This window comes from Patiria miniata, unplaced genomic scaffold (genome assembly GCF_015706575.1).
Source record: "Patiria miniata isolate m_02_andy unplaced genomic scaffold, ASM1570657v1 HiC_scaffold_27, whole genome shotgun sequence".
NCBI lineage: Eukaryota > Metazoa > Echinodermata > Asteroidea > Valvatida > Asterinidae > Patiria > Patiria miniata.
In genome coordinates, this window is record NW_024037066.1 from 3610239 (window position 1) to 3631183 (window position 20945).

Below are 20945 nucleotides of genomic sequence, written 5' to 3' on the forward strand. Positions count from 1 at the left end.
GGGGGTTTTTTTGGGGGGGGGGTATTTTTAGCTGGGAGCTTTTTAATACAATTGATCAAAATGGAATTCATCCCGTGGATGATTAAATTGAAAATTTTGTGGTTTTTTTAAGTTATGTTATTAACCATTTTGAGTGTTTCCTGTGTGTGTGTGTTTAAGAATGTTTTTTGTACAATAATGTTTGAAATTTGGAATGTACAATTTAGCATGAATTTGTTTCATATTCAACATTTTATCTCAAATAGAGGAATTTATTTCAGTGTACCGTGAATTCCAACTATTTGTTATGTCTTTTGTAAATTACTTGTATTTTAAATCCTTATACAATTTCATTGTTGATTGCAATAATTCAGAAATTTGAGAATGATGTGTTTTTATTAATTTTTTTTTTATTATTGTTTAGTTGAAATTACATTTTTTGCACTCACTGCATGGTTATTCATATTGCAAAATTTTTGCTCAGTTTTGGATGTTTGGGCAAGGCAATCAATTACATATTATTAATGGTTTATTTATTCAATCATACAAAAAAGAGACATTGCAGCCAGAGGCTGAATTGCGCCTCCCCTCACAAGTTCACAATAAAAATTACAAAACCATAACATTAAAAACAATGAAATTTACAATAAATAACATAAAGGTCACACACATAAACACGCAAGCTTACAATTCAAAAACATGACATGCAACGCACAAGACAAATAGAAATACAGTTATTACAATGACAATTAAAACATTTTGGACCGAGCACACACAAAGACTGAATAACTATATACACTGGTGAAACTATATCGATCATCAAATTAACAATTCAGATCAACTTAACGTAACTTGTGTACAAGTGCCATTGGAGAAATTAGTGAAAATACCTCCTTTTTCTCATAATTTTGCAGTGCTATCATATTGCCCTCCTCCCTAAAAAGCAGACATTTGAACAGAAAAATTAATGTCCATATCAATTGATGAAAACATATTGAAGACATCATTACCTATTTTTCCACTGGTGCATAATGAATTCCTGTAAGATGCAGGCTCATATTCAGATTCATCCCGCACCTTCATTGTGATACAGCGATACATCTGAAGATGAGCTGCTTTAACGGAAAATTCTCATTGAAAGCAGATGTTGACTGCTTATCTGAAACTGCCCATACTGGTTTTCCCACAACCACACTATCAGAAAAGATCAAGTTGACATGCATCATGTCTCCTATCACCCTCTCACTTCCCCCAAACATCAAGAGCTTGGTTCAGGGTTCACATCCAACTCCATACAAAGATAGACCTGCCATTTGATTAGAAGACGTTTGTACAGTGTAATTCCTAACTTTACTCTAATTTTGGGGGGTTGACAACTTTTCAAAAGCCTACTTTGAAGATCAGTTCTTTCAAAGTTCTTTGAAAAGCCAAAACTTTAATTGTGGGGTACTACAGCAAATTCAGGATTTTTTTTTTTTTTTTGGTAAAAAATATCTTTTGTGCCTTGTCTGAACATCCAGCCAATTTCAACATGAACGCTGCCACATTAGCTTCTCATGTTTGAAGCCATTGCATGGAGCAATTATCGTTCTTTTTCCTTTATTTTTTTATTGATAACATTTTTGACACTTCATTTTTTCAGTTGTTACTTCGCTTGTGCAATGATTCATCATCATGGCTTAGAGAGAGATTTGCCGTTTTTCAACTTTTCTCATGAGATCAATTTTCAAATCAATTTCGAGTTGCTTGAATTTTTTTACCGCGATTCTGTTTATTATTTTTTTAATTTTGTGGTAAGCCAGGTGCTGTCAATCACACATTATGTTATTTTTTGTTCTTGTTTTTTTTTTCCGTTTTCCATGCTTCTTTTTATTCTTCTCCGGACGCATGCAGTCAATGGACAGAAATTCGTCAGCCAGTTCCTCCTACCATCAAATTCCTAGTCTACAGCCTCCACCTCAGTCCTCTAGAAGCAAAAGTAGCCACAATGATCATGGACGGTCCAGACAAAGAGATACTTTAGCCCCTGAAAACCCGTATCGTAGAGAGAGAAGGTCCAGTAGGGATAGGTCAACCTTAGATGATCCACATCAACCTTATGATGCCCCTCGTACTGATATAAGTAGGAGTAACTCTAGGAATAACTTAGACAGGAAAATAGGCCACTCTTCATCTTCTGTTGACTTCCGTTCACAGAAAGCCTTGCCTCAGACCCAGCGACCGTCGGACGCTTACAGCTACGATAACCTACGAGAGATAGATTCTCAAGATGGTAGACACAGACGAAGCTTTCGAGACGTCCGAATCGATCCAAGTTTGGGCAGCCGAGAGTCCCTTAACAGATCTCATAGACATCCTAGCTCGCTGTCTCAATCAGACGTTAGGTTTGAAGACCCAAATGACACTCAGTCACTTACCAAGAACGGTGCACTGAGACATTCTTCCAAGCATCTTGAAGCTAACGCTAATCTCAAAAGAAGGGGGTCCTATAATTCCCAAGATCCTGAGAGGAGTAGCCAAAAGAGAAAAGAACCCGAGACCAGACTTGACAAACCCAATTCTCACCCTCGGCCCCACAGAGATAGGCACTGGAAATCAGACGATCGATACCGAGATAGTCCCACTGATTATACAGATTCCCCAGTCCTGAGCCATAGGCCATCCCCAACTGGAATGCCAGTCTCGCATAGCGTCCCTTCCATAGACAAGAACAAATCCGGCAAACGTTACACCTCCCCAAGCATGCCCGAGTTTGCAACGCCCAAGCCAAATAAGAATCAAATGTACACCAGCACGCCCACTGACAATCAAGAGATCAATCGCAATACCAAGTATTTAGAGGACGAGCGTAACACTAGGGGTAGGAGTAGTAGGCGATCAAGTAAAGATGGGGTTTATGTGGATGAAAACCGCAATGTAACGGTGATCGGGGATACCACTGGGCAAGGGAGACAGATTGATAAGAAAGAGGATACCCGAGCCCATCGACGGGGCTCCGCAGATAGGGAAATGACCCGTAGGACAAGACGGGATATCGATAGCACAGAGGCGGACAGTCGGTCCCACGCCCCCGGCAAACACAGACGGAAACACAGCCGAGAGGAAATCAGACAGGATGGTGATGATGATCAGTATGAGGGAGACGGGGTACCGGACCAACGGAAGTACACCCCGCGGGGTGGCCGGCCTAGACCTGACGAGGTGACTTCATTTGCAATATCCCCCCCTCCTCAAACCACCTGACTGTTCGTTAATTAGATAGCCTGGCCATACACGTCAAGTCAATCAGCTAGCCTGGCATTACGGTGTCCGTTTATTTCCTCCCCGTTGTCGTCCCTGTTTGTCAAGTCATCAAGTTGTCCTCTTACATTCCTGTTATACTTTTCTCCACAAGTTCCCAACTTCCTCAGCCTCAATAATCCGATCACAACTCTCTATTTCGAGTCAAATTTTAATTTTACCAAAAAAGTGGGAATTCTCAAGAAACCCCCCTGCCCAACTTTCCTTAAAAGTCCTCTAAATATCTTTCAAACCTTCTCTACAAAATAAATCATTTAGACATTTGGAAAAGTCAGCTCATTTCATGACAGACTCAAAATTCAAATTCTCAAATCTCTTCAAAAAATCAGACAAGAAGCACCTATTTTAAAGCAGTTCTGTTAGCTTATCATTTTCGCTTCTTTCTGCTAGGCTTCTTCCCCTTCTTTTTTTCCTTTCTTAGCCTTCCTGCTTGACAGTTCAGCATCTGATCCTGTTTTGTTTGTCCTTCGACCTTATTGCTTGTCTTTGTTTTGGAGACACCGTGATATGCCATCATTTTTTTTTTGCAAGCGCTTAATATCACCTTGCTGTTATGCATGTTGCTTTGTTCCCATCTACCATAACATTAGCTCAAATGCATGCTTTGCATGATTTCAAATCAACCAACATGTTTTAGTTTCACAAACATCAGCTACTATTTTGTTAAACATCCAACTAATTTTTATTTTGTCAGAAGAAAATTAACCAAGTTTTACTTTGACACAAGAGGTTTTATTTTAAAATGATGATTTGCAACAGAAATGCATGACAATTGAAAGGTATTTAATTTGTTTATTTATTATGATTCATGTCGCGCTGTTGCAAAAACCCAGTCAGAATTAACCAATTTTTGATTTATTTTTGTTTTTCTGGTCGTGTTTGTTTATTGACTAATTCTGTTTTTGAGTTTTACTTTTGCCTAATTTTTGAGAGGTTTTTGTTCATAACCAAAGGGTGCAAACCGAAGAGAAAGACTAGACTCGGAGGAAAGTGTGTCCTCATCCCAACCCCTGCTTGGGTCAGGTAGGCTCAAGTCAACACACTGACAAAAAAAACCAGGCGCGGTTCTATACAGGGGGGTCCCTAGGGGGGGTCAGCGACACCCACGTCTGAATGGCATTCTAGAGTCACACCAAACCAAGACTAGAATTTAAGCCTAGAATTCATTTCGAGGTTTTGAAACAATTAGGAGCAACTGCACGGGAAAGATTGACTGTTGCAGTGGTCTGAAATGACCCCAGAGTGAAAATAAGTATATAAAGCTCGCCTGTTTTAAACCAAATTCTATTTCGGTCGACTTGAGTTGCTCTAAATACTTTTTGGTTGGCGTGACTCTGCAACGCCAGTCTGAGAAGTGTGTAAGAACCCCCAGATTCCATCTGTCCCCTCCTACTCCAACTTGACCCCTCCTTTCGAAATAAACAATATTGTTTTCCCACAAATATTGTAACAACAAAATTCACAATCATGGAAACATTTTTAGGGAAACCATTTTTTCCCGGGAAAAATCATCCTGAACCTTGTTGCTTCCCACCCACCCCCCCCCCTCCCCAACAACCCAAACCCTGCTTAAGAACACTTTTGTTCTAGAACCGCGCCTGCAGTTTCCCTACACAATTCATATCCTGTATATACTTGCGTCCTGCACGTGTGCCAACTGTATGTGGTTCTTATCTGCCGCCTGCATTGTCATCCGAGGGAATTCTCAGATTGGAAAAAAAACAACGCTTCTCAGTACATTTTTCCCCCACCCATAAATTTCTCTGATGTAGTTTCACTTTCAATTGGATCTCATCTCTTCTTTACTGAGGCTTTGTATCTTAGGCATTGGTTTAAAAATAAGAACGATTAAACTCATAATATCTACCAGTTTGCCAGAGTTTAGTTTATTATCAGTAACTTTCTACCAAATTAGGTTTTGCCCTTCACCGACGTTTAAACACTGTATACTCGGTGTGTTACCTCCCGAGTGAAAGTTGGAAAAAATCACTCGGGTGGGACTCGAACCCACGACCTCCTGCTTTCTAGTGCAGATGTCTTACCACTTGACCACCGAGCTAATGGGATCGGTTGGCTGGTTCGAATCAGTAACCTTCTAACTCACAAAGTCTGACTTAATTTAAAAGTAAACCAGTAGATACTTTTGATAATGATTGTAGTCTAAAGGGAAACCCACTAGTTTGAAAGCACCATGACATGTAAAGAAACATGTGGGAAATGATTCTGGTAATTTCAGAAATGATCAGAAAATAGCCTCATAATCACTCTTTGAGAAGTAATCACTCATTAGTTTGGCCTGGTTGTAACTATGAAGTCCCAAGCCTCAATTAAAAGTAACCTTAGACTGAAAGCTGGACACAGTTTAGAACCTACCCACTGAATGCAAACATCCAGCCTGTGAGGAAATGTCATCGCTTTCCATCCGCAAATATTTTGCTTGTTATTTTTGGCTCCAACTTTCCTTTATCACTGAGTTGGCACGGCACACGCTAAAGCATCATTTAGTGGCCAAAAAAAAAGGATAATAACAATTGTGATTTCTGATTTTGATATTTTGCCAAACTTTAATCTGGATATGTTGCTGTTTTTTACTTTTGTGCCCATTTGGGCACAATTATTTTTTTTTCTTTAAAAAAAAGCATAATGCGCTTTACCGCTTTCTGCCTTTCATTTCTCGTTCTTTTAAAAGAAAACTTTGATTTTTTTTCCAATTTTTATAAAGCATTATCGTTATGTCTTGCAACATTTCTCTTCTTATTTTGCACCAGTTTATACCATTAACTTTTCAATTGTCATTTTTAACTCACTTTAACTCATTTTCCATCTTTATAACATTTCTTTCATAATCTGACTTTTAACTTTATTAACAATTTTGTCGTGATTTCGAACTTTTTAACATATATTTCTGTAAAGTTTGTTTTATATCTTTTCTTCTTCCAATCTTATCTTTATTCAGTGTCTCAAAAATTGAAAAACCATGCACGGAACAGAACTCATTCTGTTGGACTCATTTTTTTCCTTTCATTTTCTATCTTCTGAAGAAAAAAACTCAGTTAATTTCTGCATCAATTTTTGTATTTGCTCATCTTTTTGATGTTCCCACAAATAAAACTTCTTTTCATCAAAGCAACTCCAAAAGTGGACAAATTTCTTTTAAACAGATAAATTGTAATCGGGTAATTTTTTCCTTGAACTTGAACAGAGTGCAATCAAGTTTTAATCGAGCTAGTTAGTCATTTCAGCCTCCTGAGGTCTTTGCTGTTCACTTTCAGATGAATATCCACTCCAGTCTATCTAAACTTTTCTAAACTGTTCTAAACTTGCACTTCCACGTTTCTAATGTTCTTGTGTTAGTGGTTTCTTCTTACTGATTGTTTTGGATTTCTTTGATAGGACGATCCCCATCACCAATACGACGTCGAATACCAAAGGTAGACCTACCAGACCCCTCTGCACACCCGTACCTACCCCCTTCCCCAACCTACCGGACAGGCCAAGAGGATCAGCCACACCGGGGAACAACCAATGGCAAACGTCAGCCTAAGCGGTACGATCAACGGCCCCCAGATGATCCTTCCAATCAGGAGGGTAAAACAAAACCACGACGACCTTCACCATCCAAGCGGGATATCTCCGGCCCTGTCTCCACACCCAGCAAACGAGCCCAAAGTGCCGAGCATTTGCCCGAGACTGAGTACAGTCCGGGAATGGTACGCCGTACCCCCGGTCGCCGGTTACCACCGGTACCCGGCGAGGCTAGACCCTCAAGTTCCTTGTCGGGTACGCCGAGGCCCAGACCTCGCTCAGCTGGTACCTCACGCTCAAAAGACTCTAGTCCTGTCAGGCAACCTCCTTCACATCCTAAAAACAAAGATCCTCGACAACTGGAGAACCGATCAACACCGCCACCGTTTCCTATGGACGACCGACCACCGCAGTATGAAGCAGTGATGCGTACACAGGAGCAGGCTGAATCATCGGGAATGGATCCTCGCTTACCGAATGGTTACAGACCAGGATCTGTCTCCAAGGGGCGTGGTCATGGTACGCAGGCTCATAGCCCGCGTCGAGCACCTCAAGGTGTGTCCAGAGGACATGGGAGACGTCACGGACGGGAGGGAAACGGAGGAGCGATAGCAGGGTATTCAGATGATGAGGAGGATGAATGGGCATAACCCGATCAGCCGAACATCTTCAGGACCTAAAGATCTTTGTTTCAATCCTTCTTCAATTCCAATGCAAACTTTCCTGCAGATGACATTTTTGGCATCTTCACAAAATGTAATCTCAGTTCCCAAAGTCTCAAAACGCCACGGGATGAAAAAAAAAGCAGAATTCGTGAGGAATCGAGTCGAGACTGAACATCCGAGGCGGGAAACCAGTGCATTGGATTAGCATTTCCACAAGCTGGTAACCATTCTGTTTACATTCACTTCAAATTTGTTCCCAATTTGACTTCTTAACCTGTGCAGAGGGGTTAGTGAACTTTTTTGTATCATAGCTTCAGCATTATCATTACCGTACATTTTAAAAACGCCAGTTATTAAATTTCTATACTCAAAGGCAAACGGTCACAACGGAACAAACTATAACCAAGTATTGTGTACACTACCCTAGTGTTTTTCAAATCAATTCTAATTCAATGTTTTTTAAGGCCAAAAAAAAAAATTGTCAGTATTTTGATGTGAAAAAAGTAGTAAACAAAATCCTTAATATATTGATCCGTAACGGCCTGAATTTTTATTCCAGTTAATTCCAGGGTAAATTTCATATTAGTATGTCAATCAATATAGGCCAAATTAACCCTTAAAAGTTGTTTGACAAGCTGTCATGTATTAAGTGACATGTCGTCAGACTTAGCAAAATGAGCTGGAAAACTTGGCCGTGATGATAATTGGACACAAAACATCAAATATTTGAGTGGCTGTTGTTGCGAACTTATAAAGGACGAACCCTGACATGTCTGTCTGGCTGTAATTTCCATTAGAAAGTTTGAAGAAAGACTTTCAGACGTCATGGTCTGCAGTGCAGTTGGCAATGAATCCTTTGCAGCACGGCAGATTTTTAGAAAAGCGCGACCTTCACAAAACTCTCTTTTCCCCAAAAGAAAATGATTGTTGTGGAATTTGTATTTTCGGTAATCATGGTAACTCTTAGAAATGCAAGGATTCTTTTTACACATGATTTAGAAGCATTAGGACAAAAAAAATCCTAAAAAGAAAATCAATCCTGTCAGTTGGAGGTCCTAAAATGTAAATTGTTTCTCTTTGCCTGATTTTTTTTCCTCCAAATATTAATAAGTTGTAAAAAGAAACTTTTGCAATGCATTGGACATACTCACTATATATCATGTACAGCACCGACAATTTTTATGTAAAGAAAAAAAACTGGATGATAAATTAAGCAGTTCACATTCCTTGAAGAATGTCAGTTATCATGCTAATAAGCTTTCTAAATGTTTTGCTGGAATATCATAACTTTCAACGTTATTTAACTGGTCTTAAAAGTGTAAACATCTGATTTTTTTTTCAAGAAATCAAACCAACTTAATGATTCAAAAATTGATCACATTAATGTACACTCATACAGGAAAATACCAGAATGAGCCAATTCACTTGTTTTGTTTGATGGACCAATGATCTGAACTTTTTTTGTCTTTTTTTTTTAGATAAACTTGTACCAAATGCTTTCTTTTCTGTAAATATTTATTGCCGGAACAATTTGCCAACAAATTGATCTAGGCAGCTACAAACAAAAATAAATACTTTCCTTCATTTTGTTTATCAAATTGATAACATACAAAAAACCTGTACAAATTAACATATTATGACTTAAGATTATATATAAATCTATATATATATAAAAAATAAAATAGCAAAATTTCTAAAAAATGCATTTTTTTATTAAGCCTACTTATATTGGGGTGTACTTGCCCGTGAACGTATCAACATTAGTATGTACTGTCCTCACCGTATACTTCAAAAAAAGAAAAAGTTTGCAACATTTTTCTAGCTCTCCATATTTGACTGTTCTATCATTTGATCATTTAGATAGTATTCCAGACTGCTCTCGCAATTGTAGTGCTTTAGACAATTTATACAGCTTTGAACAATATATCTGCAAAACATTCTAGCTTTTTAAGTAGAATTATATAGAACGTTGAAAACACCCTAGTATTCCTTGTAGAGCCATGTATGATATACAGACCTGTTCACGTATTTGCCAATTTTGAGGCAAACTGGTCTTTCAAGTCTTCATACTTCCATGCCAAAAATATCCATTGTCATTTAGAAATGACTTTCACAAGAGGTGGTGCCTAACCTGAAGCAGGCCCGTTTTGTTCATTTTTTTATGAAACGAAAAGATAAATTACTCAACGCACCCTGAATCTTGACAAGAATAGAGACCTGTAATATTGTGGGTCACAATTTTGTGCATAATGCAAGGATGCGTCGTCATGTCAATATGACCCCCCTTCTACCCATGCCCCGCCCACCAATCTTAATGACCTGCAAGGTTCATTAACGCTACTTTGTACTATTTAATATGAAATCATCAAATTTGGATGGCTTGTATAGAAACAAAATCAACAATGTAATCAAATTTTCAGTTATTTTTGATTATCCTAAACCATGTGGTGACCGTGTACACTTGTCTACATTTACCAGTTATTCAGTGTTTGATAACAATTTCTTTGCCTGAGCTGGCAAAAAGTATTGAATTTGGTCAGGTTTCTCCAATCTGGCACCCTGTCACAACACACCGTTATTCAGTGTATCTTGTGATTCAAGGTATCTGTCTAAAGACATACCATTAAGTGTCAGCAGCACTGTTCCAGTTGTGAAAAAGAAATGGCGAAAACTCTACATGGAAATTTTAGAGGGAAAAACTTCAGAATGGAATTTTGTTCGAGAAGAAAAAACACAACAGTTTCTTCTGTGGTTTTCAGATCTTCAAAATGGTCTTTAAAAAACACTTTTTTGACCTTATGTCAGGCCATTTTCTGGTGATTTTTTTTTTTTGCTCTAATCATTTGGAGCATTATAAGTCTTTTATGGATTTTTCAATAAGTCAATCAATCAATCTAGTAAGTAAGTAATTAATTGGACCATTTATCCGTCATCATTTCCATCATATGCCAATATGACTCAAGCACATCAACGAGTGCATGTTGCATCGCTCCTTTACAATAAACGCGCTTTTAGACATTAGTTTTTGGTGTCACATTCCACGTAATGTTTTGCTTAATTATTATCAGGCGGACTTTATGAATGGGTATGTACGTATGTAAGATGTGTCAGTTTTGCAAGCTAAAAGAGGTATAAGTGTATATAAGAAAAAAAACTGAGAGTGTTCGAGCGTAACGGTTTCACATTGCAATTTGTAGTCTCTAGATGCTTGAATTTTCATTACTTTTTCTCTTTTTTTGTACTAAAATACTATTGTCTTAAAATAACTATGCAAACTGCTTAAAAAATTTCTATTATTATGATTATCAAGTGCTCTGAACGAGTTATAAGTTCAGCTTGTTTGTTTTGTTGCCGTCATTTTGCCGAATGATTTGGCTCAAAAACTTTTGTGTTTTGTACCGCTTGGAATTTTACGGCTAATGTAATGCCCGTTTGCAATGTTGCAATGGTTTGTTTTTCAAAGTGGAATTTTCAAGTCATTTCAGGCCTCGGAAAATGTATTAGGATGCAAAAGTTGCACCCTTTTGGCAAAGAAATGTAACTCATTCCATAAACTTTGGTCGGTTTGCGAACTTGTACTATTCCAACAGTATAGCATTCTTTTTAAGTAGAGTTCTTTTTTTAGTTGAGTATTTTAAGTTTTCTACTGCTTTTGTTTTTGTATATAGTTTTTGAGTCAGATTCAATCGTTTTCATAATGGGAAGGCTGTGTGATTTTACTATTATTTTTATTCTTAGATTTAAAAGAAAATGAAGCATTTGTCGATTTTTGCTGCAAGTATGCTGTCATGGGGGGCTGCCCCGTGTAGTAATAACTATTATTCCATATGTGCCATTTTCGTGTGTGTAAACAAAAAATCACTAATTTTGATAAGTTTGTTCTTTTTAAAACTAGTCTACTTGTTCAATTTCTATCAGATGTTAGGTACTTAATGACGAAGGTTTACAGGATAATTGATACTCGGAACACATTTTCTTGAACTGCTTGTGTAAAGAGCGTTCTCTTGCTAAAGCAACAAGCGTATATACCAGCCAATTTTATGCAATATGTGTACTGGTGATCATTAACTATGCTTGCATATCAACAACTAAGCAAAGTGCTTAAAGCTGTCGGGAATTATAAAAAAAAAAAACAAGCACCAACCCAGTGTTCTTGAAAAAGAAATGACTACATCCGGGTTTACTAAATGTTATCTTCTTCAGAGAAGAGGCAAGTCTAACTATTTATTGACTGGTTTCTATGGTAACTTAGCCTAAAACACAACATCTTTACTACATTATAGTGAGGTTAATGTTACCTGTATTTCCTGTACATATATATACATATATATCATGTGCTTTACGATTATATAATATATCACACAGTCCCTTAGTAGTTAAACTAGCGTAGCTTAGTGTAGTCTCTTGATAAAAAAAATATCCAATAATGCGTCTTTTACAGCATTTGATCCTCAGTGCTTGCGTCATCGTTACGTCATCATGATGTTTGTTTTATTCACAATTCGATTTTTGAGTGGAATAAAATACCTCTGCACACCAACAGTGAAAATGACATGGATGGCGAGTAATGTTTATTTTATTTGTAAGAGGTGCAAGTTAACTTTGGAAGGGGGGGGGGGGTCACCATTATACCGACATTCACTTTGGACCTGCTATTATAGTGGCTACCTAAATGAAACCTGATCCACATATTGTTCAACCTGTCCATTGTGGTCATCAATCTGTTGTGGCCACCTGTCCATTGTGACCACCTGTCTATTATGGCCACCTGTCCATTGTGACCACCTGTTCATTGTTTCAACCCGTCTATTGTGGCCACCTGTCCACTGTGGCCACCTGTTCATTGTGGTTACCTGTCCATTGTGACCACCTGTCCATTGTAGCCACCTGTCCAATTGTGACCATGTGTCAATTGTGACCACCTGTCCATTGTGACCACCTGTCCATTGTGACCACATGTCCATAGTCACCACCTGTCCATTGTAGCACCTGTCCAATTGTGACCATGTGTCTAGTGTGACCACCTGTCCATTGTAGCCGCAATATGGCCACCTGTCCATTGATAACTATATGGTAATTGATTTCAGTTGTTCAGTGTCATTTCCATTGGCTATGGTTTTGTTTGGAGTTCCAGTTGTTTCTTGAAATCGTTTCCAGTTTTGTTGAAGGTACGGTCGAGGTTTGTTTTCATTTCATTTCCTTTTCCCGCCAGACAAAAGAATAATAACCGCTCACCTTGACGTGTCATCGCTTACACATTGTTTCCCAATTCTTTCCTCTCTGTGAGTCTGTCTGGCTCGCTCTAGTTGTCCCCCCACGAGGCGCAAAATCTGTCATCGTTATTCGGAGAAACGTCTTGGGAATCCGAGTAACAGTCTGACTTAAAAATTCTCAGCGAAACATTTCCGGCGGTGGTTTCTGGATCTGTGTTGAAGACACCATTATCGGTGCCATTTTTTTTTCTTTAAGAGTTAGGCGGTTCGTAAACTTCATTTGTCTATAAAAAAAATTGACGTTTTTCATTGGTCGCAAGTTTACAGTGATAACGATGGCCGCAACGGCTGTTCATCGTCGACATTTTTGGAGGAAAAATCAACTAGATTTCTTAGAAAAAAAAGTCTGCTTACACCGGGCACAAGTGGTAAACTGAGATCAAACTATTAACATTTCAATTTGGAATGAACGATATTTCTACCTAATATCTACAATACAATGACTCGTGCCACTTGAGGCGTCAAACTAGACTGGTTCCCGTCCCAGTTATTATTTTTCCATACCGCACATTCGCTATGGGCGTATATCGAAGCATGTTGAGTTGCCAGTAAGGTTCTCCAACTTCATTGTCCCTTGAATAAAAACAATCCTCCAAACCAAACATAGCAAAAAAGAAATATTCCAAATTCCTTTGGAAAAAGGTAACACACAACCTGTGTGATTCGAACTGATTACCTACGGATTTATAGTTAAAGCTATAGTCCATCATTTGCAGCCATCTGAAAAGTAACTGGCGTAATTACTGTTGAAAAACAAACTTGGTTGAAAGATAGTAAGGGAACTAAACTCCCTGTGAAATTATTCTTTCTGGGAAGCTGTCATTTTGAAGTAATCAACAAAAGAAGGCATTTCCAACGGTGATTCTTAAGAAGCACCGTAGGAAAATTTAAATTAGTAGTTCGTTTTGTTATTCAGCGCAGCGCGCACAAGGTTTGGAACGACGCACACGCGCGCGCGGTTGTTATAATTCGTCGGATCAGTGCGCTACGTCGCGTATAGCTGCAATTCAAAACAATTCAAAACATGATTCAGTAACTTTTGATTTGAAATTGAGATCTTAGAATGCTGTTTTTCTCGGAATATACAGCTGAAGCTTAGCTGAAACTTCATCAGGTTAGTTGCTCAGTATCCTTCATTAGATTTTGAACTCTTTCGTTGCTTCAACCGAACAAAATGCACAAATTACAAATGATGGACTATAGCTTTAAGTAGTCATCTACCACATTGTACGGCATATACCGAGTTGTTTTGAACATTATATTAGTGCATGTATAGCGCCCTCCACGTAATTCTCCATAGATACAAAATAAAAGCATCAACTACACGTTCGAAAATAAAAACCTGAACTACACGTTCAAAAATAAAAACATCAACTACACGTTCGAAAATAAAAACATCAACTACACGTTATAAATAAAAACATCAACTACACGTTTTAAATAAAAACATCAAATACACGTTATAAATAAAAACATCAACTACACGTTCAAAAATTAAAACATTAACTACACGTTATATATAAAACATCAACTACACGTTCGAAATTTAAAAGGTTTTATTGTTGAACGTGTAGTTGATGTTTTATTTTGAACGTGTAGTTGATGTTTTTATTTATAACGTGTAGTTGATGTTTTTATTTTTGAACGTGTAGTTCATGCTTTTATTTTCGAACGTGTAGTTGATGTTTTTATTTAGAACGTGTAGTTGATGTTTAAATTTCAACAGCGTTCTTGAATTTTTTTATTGGAAACTGACGTTGGTGTTATTGAAAATGTGTACCAATTTTTTGGTCATCAAACCCCACAATGGTTTCATTTGGTATGACGTTAAATAATCGGAATTTTCAAGAACATTCTGCACAAGAATAATCACAGCAGCCTGATATTGCTATTTCTGCAACGGTATGCAGAAATCAACAGCATGCAGAAATCAACGGCATGCAGAAATCGCACCAGCTGGCCCTGTTGTGATTACAACCTTTAAGAATTAAGAAAACCAAGCTCTTTAAAACTATCTTTGGGCGTACTTTAGGGCCCATCATATTTTTTTTCATTTCATATTTCAGTTTCAGAAAATACTCATCTTTTACAGTTTTTGTTTGGTCGTTTCTAGATATCAGTCGTAATACATTTACTACCAAATTAGCTGGCTGTCAGATACTATAAACAACCAAAAAAACGCTCAAACAAATGGGAAAGTGGCAGTGGCTAGTCGGTATATGACCGTTATTGACGAGAAATGCCATTTTAGATCGAGTTCCCTGAATGCGTTGTGAGCTTTGTCTTTCTCTTTCTATCTTATAAGAACTTAGGTTTTTTTTCTAAATTGTTGTTTAGATGTTTGTTGTTTTTTCAAGGGAAAGTCCGAGAACCTTACTTGCAACTCTACTTGCTTCGATATAGGCCTACGCCCATAGCGAATGTGCGGTATGAAAAAAAAGAAATATCGCGGCCCTCCACGGTCGCTCTCGTTCCGCACGTATGTGTATGGAAAGCGGGAACCAGTCTAATATCAAGCGAATTTTCCATAATACCTAAATTAAACATTTCTACCACCTTAGCGTTTGCTCGTTTTATTTAACCACGGTTTGCTATGAAGGAGCAGCGGAGTTTTAAAAAAATCAAAACGTTCAGACCAGGTGTTTTCTATTTTGACTGATGCATGCCACCCTGCGGTGCATAATATAGTCCTAAACATTAACAGTCCGAGATGTGACGTATGACCTCAAGGTTATGACGTCACTCCATGAAGGTCAAAAGTGAAACGGGTGAATGAAGGAACATCGTTCTGTTTGGATAAAAATGGACAACAAATCAACCGCAAAAATCAATCTCTGTCAGCGGAGCTGTGATCAGGCACGCAATCGGAGACTCGCTCATGATTTGAAATGAACAGGAATGAATTTCTGCAAACATAAAATGGAATTCGAATCTTTAACAGTTTGCAGAAAAAAAATAGGGCCAAGGCCCACCACCTCAATGCGCAAAATGTTCTAGCTGTCCGTTTTTCAAAGACATTTTTTAGTTTTTTGGTATTATAGCACGATTTATAACACCTGTTTAATTTTTACACTTGTTTAACTCGAGATGTAAATTGGGACTTTTTTCAAATTGTACCAGGGGAAATTTACCACACACATAGAATTAACACACTTCAGGGGAAAACATAAATTTGTCAAGTCGAGGGCCTCCGGTTGAACAAATATACTTTAGACCACAAATCAGCAATTGAATGGTAACACTTCAAAGCGGCAAATTCAAAAAAGGTGATTCTTTAATCTGAAAACCAGAAAAATGGACAAAAATACGGGGGTGCGAAACTCGAAAGCCCCGGGGGCGTTGGTGGTTAGCGCACGCAACGACCAACCGCTGCCGTGTTGACAATGCCAAATACCATTACAAATGTAATTTACACTTCAAATTGGCAATAAATTAAGTTAATTAGTCTGGCCAATTACCAATTACGCCAAGGGCAAGGGCAAGGACAGGATGTTGTCATATTCGGAGTTGGTTTACTGCGTTAACCAACTGACTATACTGACTAAGATAGCTCCATGATCTATACTGACTAGAGTGCACGGGGTGTAGAATGTGGTGTGGAGTGGGCAAGGGAAGTACAAGGCGAGTAAAAAAAAAAAGTGGAACCCAAAAACGAAGACATTTATTTCATAAAAAAATAAGTAGCATCTAAATCAATCATGACTTGGAAGCCCATTTATTAAACTACTTTTAAGTGAGAAAATTGTTTCAATTGCTCTACAAGTGAAAATGTTATCACTGTGTAATCGAAGTAACCCTAAAATCAGTTTAGTCCACAAAAGCAATTTGTTGTGTGTTCTGACTGTTTGGAACAACAAACTAAGAAAATGACACGGAATACTTGTTTCAACCAACTGCATGTAGTACACAATGTCTTTATTAACAACCCTGCTTCGGCTATTAAACAATAAGATTTATAAAATGCACAGGGTTTTTTTTTAAGAATGGGTCTTCAAAAGAACATTGTTGAATATTTTTAACTTTTAAAAAGGTTTTATCGCTGGTGATGTTTCAAGACAATTATAACGACAATTCCTGAAATCGCATTTTTGGACGATACAGATTTTAGGGTCATTTCGTTTACCTAATGGCGATCATACAACGTGAACGGATGGATGAAGCATCTAGGCCTAAATACTTAATTTGTCTTACCAGTCAGAAGTATTTTTGGTGCTACATATCTTTTGTTTTAATATGAAATACATGTACTACATGTATTTCATATTAAAACAAAAGATATATTGGGTTCATCATTTTGGATGAATTGATATGTCACAGTAAATTTCATGCCATGCACCCTTTCATTGCAGATAGAGGGAGGGCGAGTTGCCATAATCCTCATCAGATTGCACCTTTGGCCTGCTAATCTCCACATCCTCACGACTTGTGTGCCTTTTCCTATCGTCGTTTCGTGGCAACGACAATTCTTGGCCTTTGACTTTTTTTTCGAAATGAAATGACATCATAATTCGTCGCACGAGCGGTACCGCACGTCCGGAAGGCCACGGCTATACCGGTACCTCTTCATGGCACCAGTTAGTACCAGGTGTGTTAACATTTCCTCTGCCAACAGTTTTTCTTTGAATCGGTCATCTTTTATAAATCCTGTCACGTCCACGCGTTATCATCCTTTCTCCGTAAACATGAGATATTTGTATGATTTGTTAATGAAAACAAGATTTCGAAAGGTAAACTGACAATAATTTGGCTACGGACACGTGGGCGGAAAAAAAAAACACTTTATTTACTGAGGTCAGACCCCCGCAAAGGTCCTGTGTGTCGGGCCGTGTAAATGTCGCATGCTCCCCGTCGCTTAACTCGCCATGCCCGCTGCGTCAGTTGACTGTCACCGGCTGCGCATCAGTTAGGTCCCAAGGTTTTAAGGCTAAACTTGAGCTTTTCGCCTGGACGTTTTCCAAGGAACAGGTCGTTAGGGAGTTTCTTAGTGGACAAGTTGACCGTTTGGGCTGAATGAAATGCCGCCATGGCCTCTCGTTAATTAGACCTTAAGACCAAATTTGAACCTTGTCAAATACACAGTGGTCGGTCGGTACCAATTAATTCATCAGCACTTTCATTTTAAAACTTGTGGTTAGATGACACGCCTTTTCCGGTTTAGTTCAGGGTGGGGAGGTTACAGTGGGACTGTTATGAGAATCCTATTAAACAAATCCTGCCTCTGCAGATTGCAGGCATTGCCTATACGATTCGTCTCGTCAAAACCGGGATGTTCTTGTCAAAACCGGCAATAACTCTCAAAACCGGCATTGCCCCGTCAAAACCGGCATTGTCTCGATCAAGCCGGAATTGCCTCGTCAAAACCAACATTGTCTCGTCAGAACCGACATTTTCTCGTAAAAACCGGCATTTTCTCGTCGGAACCATAGCAACATTGTCTCGTCAAAACCGATATTGCAAAACCGACCATCATTGTCCCGTCACAACCTGAGCTTTCTCTTAAACAGGCATTGTCACGTCAACACCCTTATTTTCCCGTCAAAAACGTCATTGTCCCGTCAAAACCGGTATTATTTCGTCTAAAACGGCAAATTGTCGACAAAACCGTATTTTCTCGTGAAAATTGTCTTTCTGATCCAAACTGGTATCCCTCAAAATACGCAATGTTTCAACCCGTGATCAATGGGATCCATTAAAACCAGCTCATCCGACGGTCATTGAATGTGAGTGGTGCACCGGTGGTTCCTGGTACAAGTTCAGTTTCCGTAGCAAGTTTCAGTTAGCAATCAAAATAATCTAGGACACGGATCGGAGGGAAGGTAAGGGTTTTACCCTGATTTTCCTGTGGTCTATCGGACTTCCGTGACAAGGTTCAGCTAAAACCACACAAATTCATTCGAAAACCAATTAATATTCACTGCCTGAAGGCAGCATTCCCCTCCCACCCCCTGGGTACGCCCCTGCAAAAAAGAATCCCCTAATTGGTTATCCACTTGAACCGTCATAATTACCGTCATAATTTCAGAGGTTGAAGTTCAAAACCAAAAACATCTGTGGACAATGCTATAACTCGCCCACCGTACTCGCAACTCGCGTGTTTTTGCATTTTTTCTCCAAGCGTTCGGGAATGCAAGTTGACCGGTAAATTGTCGACGCGACGAGTGAAGACTCGCCGTGTCGCCCCTGCGAGTTGCCCTGCGTCGGCTGGGGGTCAGTAGCTGATGAAGTCACGCTCAGTGACACGGAGTAGTGTGAAAGGAACCGAACCACGGGTGGAAGCTTAGATAATCACCCCCTTCCTTTTATTTGACTACACTGGGGGAATTGAAGAAAGTCTTCACGTTATCGGTATGGGTTCACAGACTTGGTATACCTAACATTCACAGATGAATCTTTCAACGTTTCGACTAGTATTCTTTGGTCGTCGTCAGGAGAATACCTTATTCACCAGAAAGCCATTATCGATCGTGTTCCCTGAATCTATTTTATAAATTATAAACTATTGAACGGAATGGTGCCAGACTATTATATGATTGGAGTGCGTTCCAAGCCTCGCTTTCAATTTTTTTAAATGCGGTTTAAAACATTATAGGTATGTTTAATCACAAATTTTAAATTCTTCATCAGACCAGACTGATGTTAATTTGTAATGCATTTTTATTTCATTTCTTTCATTTCTACTCGCAAGTTCCAAAAATGAAGACTTTGCCTCGCTTTCAATTTAATATGGCCGACTCTTTTAAAATAATAAACTATTTACAGCGTGGTCAAGACTTAACATTATCCATAAAACTTCTTTGCTAGGAATTCTGATATGCATAAACTGTTTGGTCTTTGAAGAGAACAATATTAGAACTAAGGCATGTGTGCAAGGGAAAAACAAAGACTTTGGGTTTCGTAATATAAGATTCAATTCGATTCAATGGACCGATATTTGCCCTTGTAACCTCGCTTTCAAACAGCCGTGCAAAGACCCTCAGGTGGGCGTTCCCGGTTGTGTCAGTCAGCTGGGGAAAATTTCAAGGACCTGCCAAACTTAGAAATTTGCTGAGCAAAAAAAGGTTACCAGCCAAAATATCAGGTGGTGTATATTGCTTGTGACTGGTACTCAACAAATTTTTGTGTTTAGCACATTAAACTTGCTAAGCAGCTGCATGAGATTTGGCCCTGTTCTGTAATTGACCGTTGATTTTCCCCCTTATATCAGTGATTATTGACCGTCATCCGCAGAAGTCATACCGGGCAAATTATGCTGGACTCCCGTCAAACATTCAGGCAAATCACGCTGAGTCTGTTATTACTCGTAATCATCAGTCCAGCTGAGAACACGGATCGAAAATTCAGTTTAAAAATACTGGAAAAACAAAAAGTCAAGTTTCAACCAGTTTTTCTCCCTTAATTTTTAATTTGATTTGTGTAATATCTAAGTCATGGTCATTTTTGGATTACTGTAGGGCTATTAATAAGTTGTCTTAGCTTATTCTGAGTTGGGTGTGCTCGTGCTCACCCACGCACAGACATCAAACGTTTGAAATCAACATTTTTACTAAAAATGTAGGCGTATATTTTGTATCACTAAAGATTTGCCATATTTCGTTCATATCTTCTTTTCCTATATAAAGATGATTGTTATGGTTATGTAACGATCTTGCACGCATTACCGTTTCCTTTTTTGCCATTTTGTGGTAGGACACCTTTCGTTTCAAGTCTTCCAGAATAAAAAGAATCGTGATTTTTTTACCATTTTGGTTAATACTGATATTTCCCCTTTTCCTGGGCCATGTTATCAGCCTTCACTCGTCATAGTGCGTGCCAAGGTTTATTAAATGCCCGAGGCCCTCGGGTGTAAATGAACTCGTAACTGTCCCGATGTACCGATCGGGAATAATAGAATGGTTCCCCCGGGGAATTCCTCCACGGGCAACATCTGATCATGGGGTGAATGTTTTCGGTAGTTGAACAATTGACGGTTCATGGGTAATCCAGACACGGTTACCGTGATATCTGTCAGGCTGCCCGGGGAACCATGAACTGACAAGGGAGAATATACTCCTACAATGGCAAAAAGTAGGAATAGGTATAGAATAAAACGTTTGTCGTTGAGATTTAGTCTGTATCTGTCTGAAAGTTGAACATCTGTCCATTTCAAAATTTGGAACACCATTGATGGACAACAGGCAGCATAAAACTCGAAAGATTTCAATTA

General features: G+C 38.7%; 1 protein-coding gene across 19 annotated transcripts in view; it reads left to right on the forward strand.

Annotated features, from left to right (window-relative positions):
- Positions 1-12021, forward strand: part of LOC119734356 (voltage-dependent calcium channel type A subunit alpha-1-like) — a 121704-nt gene extending 109683 nt beyond the window's left edge. For 15 of the 19 annotated variants that reach the window (XM_038207832.1, XM_038207826.1, XM_038207829.1 and 12 more), the window contains 3 exons: positions 1873-3180; positions 4233-4302; positions 6673-12021. In XM_038207832.1, coding sequence (XP_038063760.1) covers positions 1873-3180; positions 4233-4302; positions 6673-7454 — 2160 coding nt within the window. In that variant the 3' untranslated portion in view covers positions 7455-12021. The remainder of the gene's footprint in view (positions 1-1872; positions 3181-4232; positions 4303-6672) is intronic. The other 4 variants (XM_038207839.1, XM_038207841.1, XM_038207842.1 and 1 more) reach the window with 4 other exon arrangements.
- Positions 12022-20945: the final 8924 nt, after the last annotated feature.